Here is a 6,804-nt window from a genome sequence, read left to right as displayed (position 1 = left end):
AACTACACAGCCTATGGACTGGAGTGGGGCTGTTTCTCGAAGGAGGCAGCAATGCTTCTTCAACCTTGAAGCTGAATAATACAAATTTATTATATTTAATGGATCTTTCATGACTTTTGGTACTTTCTGTGACTGTGCTGACCAGTCATAGTAAATTCAAAATGGCGGCACATATTACAGCACTGTGTAAAGTTTCCTTTAAGGTTATACATCTCATTTGTCCTGTGTTTCAAAGGGACCATCCGGCTCATTCCAATTTTTTTCTTGATTCTTCTTACGGTTCCTCTCGGCCATCACAATTGCAGCAATGACGGTAACTAAAACAGTGATTGTGATGACCAGCACCGTGGCAGTCTCTGCGACACATAGTTGGTTGTCCACTGATATCAGGGCGGCGCCAGAAAGTTGTGGTGGCCCTGCACAAGTAAGGTTGTCATAATCATCAATGTGAAGATGCCTCACACTGGTTATCTTTCCAAACACTCTCTGTAAGTCGCAGTCACATATCCATGGGTTGCCAGATACTTGGATATGAGTACTAGGGGTTTGGAGGTTGAGGAACGTCTTGAACTTGAGATGACTTAACTGGTTGTCCGAGAGAGACAAGAGCCGAAGAGAGTGTAGGGAGGTGAAGGACTCTACGGCTATGCTACTGACATTGTTGTCTGAAAGGTCAAGGAGTTCTAGGTTCTGCAACATGAAAAAATATCCACCTCTCACTGAATCTAGAAGATTGGACTGAAGGTGAAGGTGACGTAGCCTGGAGAGTCCACGGAAGGCCCCCTGTTCTATAGAACTCAAATAGTTTCTGCTCAGGTCCAGTTTCTCCAGACTTTCCATGTGCCTTAGACTTTCATAACTCAAGGCCGTCAACCTATTTGAAGGAACTCTCAGTTCTCTCAAGGAACCTAATCCTCTGGAGAAGTCATTAGGAAGGCTAGTGAGGTAGTTATTAGAAAGGTCCAACCGTTCGAGGAAGCCAAGAGACCGGAACGATCTTGCTAAGACAATCTCAATCTGGTTATCAGAAAGAAGAAGGATCCGAAGGGACCACAAGGCTTGGAAGGAGGCAGGCTCTAGGCGGCTAAGGTTGTTGTGACGAAGATCCAGCATCCATGTACTGTGAGGAAGATGATGAGGAACTATGGGGAGCTCCAATCCTCTACACTCCACTAGGTTAGAGGAGTCATAGCAGAGGCAAGACGCGGGGCAGAACTGCGAGGGATTTGCATTTGTTGCAAAGATCAGGACCAGAGGTGTGAAGAGTGCTGCCATGATGGAGCACGCTTTATCTTCTCATAGCTCTCAAAGTGGAAGACCGTACTTCTCCGTTGACCTCTTCCTTATGCTCTGGGGATATAAAATAAATTTAAAGTTAACACTTTTCTTATTACAGTATTTTGGATGGCAATTCAAGAATTCTCACTCATTATAGCAACAAGCAGGTCAGTAAGAAGGCATTGTGGCATACTTTGATGTATTTTTGTCCCATAAAGAAGACCCCTACATCATCTAAGAAGATCCATTGATGTTTTGGCTCACTCTATGTATGTGGCACTGTTAGGGGGGCACTGTGGTACATTTTATTGTATTTAGTGCTATTTTAGGCAACTTAAAGGAACAACCCAGGCAGAACCTCATGTGTTAAGCCTAGTGTAGGACTGACTGGTGCTGTTTGGAGTTCCTTGATTCCCCATGTGCAAATAAACTTTCCTTCCAATAGGTGGCACTAGAGAATGTTTTCCTTCTTCCTGTGAGGAGAGCTACTTTGCATCGCCTATTTGGCATTCTCCATAAGGAGAAACAATACCCTCTAAATTCCTTGTGTCATGCACTGCCCCCTCAAGACCTGCCATAGGTATAGGACAATGGGGCTTATTTATCAATAAAGGCGGAACTTGCTCTAGTTTCATACCAGTTTCCGACAGATGTAATCTACGCCATATTTATGAAACAGGCCCACAATTTTCGAAATGTGCCCAATTTTGACAAGGTTTACGAAAGAGATGCATGCAGATCAATTGAGGCATAAGAAGCTGAGATGCGCCATAATTTATGCTGAATATGCCAAAATTCTCGTAGATGCGTCCAAATTGTAATTTGTTTGACTTCGCTCGATATTTATCTCAAAGTGCATGCTGGGGCACTTTTTACACAGAGTGGCTGCTGAGCGTCTGGGCTCCTGGCTGTATAATATTATATAATGTATAATAATGTTTTCTTTAACCCTTTGCAATCCAATTTTGGCTTCAGGGTTTCCTAGGGGGGTTTCTCTTTCTGCCATTATACAATAGCGCCATCTGCTGGCTAGAGCCAGTACTACGGTATGGGAGCAACCAGTAATATACAGTAAGAATACCCTGCCGGACGTCTTCCGACATCGAAGCTGTACAGCCTTCAATCAGAATGTCTTTAGACGTCAGACAGTGGATTGGAAAAGGTTAAGGCTGGGTTTTCAAAGGGTGCCGCGACGAAAAAAACCAAAAGATTTCCGCCGGGAAAGCACTGCTTCAAAACCTGCGGCAAGGGTTTTGGAGCAGCTTGGCCGCATGCTTTTTCAATAGAGGAGAGCGTGGCCACAACAGAAAAAAAAATAGACATGTTGCGGCCAGGGAATCCGTGCCGCAGCGCTGGCTTATGCTTGCTTTGCCGCAACAGATTGGCCTTCCCGTGTGGACGAGATTTGATTGCTTTTGATTGCTAAGATAAGAGATAATACACTGCAGTACAGAAATATTGCAGTGTATTATCATAGAGATCATAGGATTGCAGATTCAAGTCCCCTACACGGTCATAGAAAAAACACAAAATTAAAAAGTGTAGAAAAAAAATCTTAGTAAACAAAAATGTTTTGCACACTTTTTCATTTTTTGCAAAAAATGAATTAAAAACTAAGTTTGGTATGGCTGCATTCAAAATAATGGCACAATAATTTGAATACAATTTTAAACAACATTATAAAGTAAGGTAAAGCCCTGAGTCTTGACTGACTCGTAGGGTGACATCACAACGTGATGCTTCCTTGGCACGCTGTTTTTGCAGGGTGGTTTGCCATCACCTTCCCTATCTTCCACCGCCACCAAGCTGGGTACTCATTTTACCAACCTCGGAAGGATGGAAGGCAACCTTGAGCCGGCTACCTGAACCAAGCGGGGATTGAACTTGCAACCTTCAGGTCCTGAGTAAGAGCTTGGGACTGCATTTCTGCTACTTTAGCACTCTGCACCACACAAGGTTCATATAAAACAAAAAGCAAAAAAAATGAACAGAAACACTTTTGTTCGTTTTGCCTCCCAAAACCGCAATAAAAGCGACCAAAAAAGTCATATGTACCTCAAAATGGTACCAATAAAAATTACAGCTTGTCACACATACAATCAAGCCCTCACAGAGCTACAACCATGAAAAATAAGAAAAAGTTATAGCGTTTTGACTCCAGCAATGCCGAGCCCAAATTACTTTCCAAAAAAGGGTCTTTTATTGTGCAAAAGCAAAAAACGTAAAAAAAATTATAATTTTGACATCGTTGTTAGAGATGAGCGAACCTACTCGTTTCGAGTAATTACTCGATCGAGCACCGCGATTTTCGAGTACTTCAGTCCTCGGGTGCAAAGATTCGGGGGGCGTCGGGGGGCGTCGGGAGGCGTGACGGAGCGGGGGGTAGCAGCGGGGAACAGAGGGGAGCCCTCTCTCTCTCCTTCTCCCCCCCACTCCCCGCTGCAACCCCCCACTCACCCAGAGGGCCCCCCGAATCTTTTCGCCCGAGTACGGAAATACTCAAAAATCGCGGTACTCGGGTGAAAAAAGGGCGTGGCCGAGTACGCTCGCTCATCTCTAATCGTTGTAATCATTCTGACCCGCAGAAAGAAGTTATCATGTCGTTTATGCCACATAATGCATACTGTAAAAAACAAAACGTTCTTTATCCTGTCTGCCCTCAAACACATTAATAAAAGTTCTACAATACATGGTATGTACCCAAATTGGTGCCAGTAAACACATAGCTGGCCCCGCAGTAAAGAAGCCTCCATGCGGCCATGTTGATGGAAAAATCAAAAAGTTAGGGCTTTTGAAAAGTGGAGATGAAAATCCCCAAAAATCATTGCGTTCTTAAGTACCAAACTAGGCCGCATCGTTAAAGGGTTAAAAATGTCAAGAGCCGGTTCCCGCACCGCATGGTCTACGAGACATCATTCACACCTTAAAATGCATTCCAACAGCAGTCCAAAAAATGAAAGCTAAGCACCGGCCCCACTAATAAGATCCCAAAATGACGTTACTTTGCTGTAACCTGAGTTTTGGACAGTCTCCCTCAGTGATTGACATTTCATGGTCGAATGATCCTACTAACCCTCTCTGGACTGTAGCCTCTATCCATCCCTCTGCATCTATAAGCTGCTCCTACCCTCTCTGTAATACTTCTAGTATTCCCTATTCTATTCTTTTTACAGTTTTTCTGCCAACCCCCATATTTCTCATCCTCTCCCCACTCGATATGACGTGTCCCTCCGCCCATACCATGACTATGTAGATGTGTCACCTACCGGCGATTGCCGCTCCAGGTTCACTTCCCAATGCCTGTAGATGTGGGTCAGATATGTGTCTTGTAACATAAGCTCTACATGGCAATCAAATCCCTCTGCAGGATTATTAGGGACGGATTACACCCATTCTGTGCCTTCAGCTTCATGGCAGCCAGGGGCTTGTATTCAGAGTATGATATGCGGTAGGACATCATCTTTACCTTCTCCATTTCTTCTTAAGTCTCTCAAGGCTCTAGTTATTGCTTCCTTTCCCTGTCCATTATTTCCAGTGCCTTTCATGACTTTACGAGATTCCCCCCTCGTTAGTTTTATGCATAATTTACGAATCAGCCCATTGTTTGTCTCCATAGCCGTATACAACCTACCGTATATCCTGCCCAGATGTGGTCTCCTTCTTCAAGGTCCTGCACTAATAAACCTTCTGCATCTCAGGAAGGGGACACCTGTAACATGTGCCTTTTCCCTCAGCCTCACGACACTCGCTATGGTGTAAAATATGCATGGTGACAATATATTATTGATGATGATGTTCTTTCATGAAGCCTAGGCTCTTTGCTTTGCCGTGTAATCATTGAGACATCTAGTACGTAATCCGACCTCTTCATTACTGCGGGTCTCCTTAGCAGCAGGTTCCTTCAAAAAGCTTATGTCAACTCTTCAAAGGAATGAAAGTGCTTGGCCTTAAGGTATCTCCTCCTCCGGTTCTGTTGCTCTTCTACTAAGATATCTGACTTATGGTCGAGTGGTCCTGAGAACCAGTTTGGCTTAGATCTTGGTACTCGTAGGACTTGGGTAACAAATTCTCTAGAATATGTTGATGGACCCAAGGCAAAAAAAATAGTAGAGCAGTATGTCCTTGCCAGTAGTAATAGAAGTCTTGTATTTGTTTAGTCGGGTCAGTTGAGTGCAGCACCAAAGAATACAGTAAGAACCTGTCAAAGACCAGGACTGAAGGCTCTAATGTATAGGCATACAACGTCGTATGCCGCCCATATGGTCCCATTGCAAAGAAACGTTTACCATGAACTATATGTTTTTTTAGTAGGATACCTCTGTATAGAAAAACACAGCAGATTATGCCTTTCAAAACAGAGAATAAAAGGTATGCCAATGAAAAGGTCCATTCGATGGTCTTGTACCGATCAGGGTCTTGGAATGTGCCGGATAACTGGGGGTAAAGTCCAGCCAAGCAGCCTTGGTCATGACATTATGCAGAGTAGACCCTTCTGTCATAAACATACCCGGAACTAGAGCGTCCACCAGAGTATAGGGTGACCAGAACCACATGACTTTTTTGGAGATGCTTTAATTAACCGAAAGAGGCCCAACAGAGTCCAGATGATAGTTTTCTGCAGAGAGCACAGAGACGGTCACAACAGAGCAGTCTCTATTTACAAGAAATCTTTTGGATTTCGGTAGTCTAATATTCAATCATCATGGGTGTAAATCTCAACAGACAGGGGTGTTTCTTAACCCTTGTAGTCTGACAAATTGCTTCCTTCATGCTCGGCAACTTCCTTTCTTCACTCCAACATGGGGCGCATGTACTTTAAAACTTCACACCCTAGACGGACTCTTACGAGACTGGCCTATTATATCCTTTCCCACCATCTCACAAAGCTCAGAATTCCTTCCCAAAGGAATATATTCTTAATTATCAAAACAACATCAATATTCCCTTACAGTCTGTATAAACAAACCTGAACTCGCCATTGGTCAGCCCCTTACACCAACGCCTGTGGGCTTGGTTGATGCAAAAACACTCTGACTGAGGTCGGCATTCCAGACGGGCTATGGTTGGGTCACAAATGAATAGTGAAACACATAGTAAGCTATGAATGGGTGACTGCAGGATACCAGCATGATATAAACCACTATAGCTGACACCAACAGAGTCCAACCATTGCATCGGGGGATTGGATCCGTTGGCCAATCTATCCAAATCATTCTTCATTACGGTTTCCGATGTCCATTTCCGTTGCCTAAAACATAATCTCAGTGTTGTCCAGTTCTGTTTAACCCCTTAAGGACATGGCCTATTTTGGGCTTAAGAACGCAATGATTTTTGGCGGATTTCCTTCTCCATTTATCAAAAGTCATAACTTTTTTGATTTTCCATCAACGCGGCTGTGTAAGGGCTTTTATTTGCTTGGCAAACTGTAGTTTTTGATGGTGCCACTTTTGGGTACATTTGACTATATTGCAAAACTTAAATTTTTTTTTATTGATAACAGGGAGAGAAAACGCATCAATTCTGCCG

The 6,804-nt window shown here is 43.6% G+C and overlaps 1 protein-coding gene across 1 annotated transcript; it reads right to left on the bottom strand.

Moving 5' to 3' along the window:
* Positions 1-213: 213 nt before the first annotated feature.
* Positions 214-1,275, bottom strand: LOC136587349 (reticulon-4 receptor-like 2). The gene has a single exon (XM_066585919.1). It carries the CDS (start codon positions 1,273-1,275, stop codon positions 214-216), a length of 1,062 nt encoding a protein of 353 aa, XP_066442016.1.
* Positions 1,276-6,804: the final 5,529 nt, after the last annotated feature.

Source organism: Eleutherodactylus coqui, chromosome 13, assembly GCF_035609145.1.
Source record: "Eleutherodactylus coqui strain aEleCoq1 chromosome 13, aEleCoq1.hap1, whole genome shotgun sequence".
Lineage (NCBI taxonomy): Eukaryota > Metazoa > Chordata > Amphibia > Anura > Eleutherodactylidae > Eleutherodactylus > Eleutherodactylus coqui.
The sequence above is the reverse complement of the archived record's forward strand: the minus strand, read 5'-3'. Positions and strand labels throughout refer to the sequence as shown.

Bases quoted from the DNA above. Each gene is read 5' to 3' on its own strand.
- LOC136587349 (XM_066585919.1), bottom strand. From the start codon at position 1,275: ATGGCAGCACTCTTCACACCTCTGGTCCTGATCTTTGCAACAAATGCA.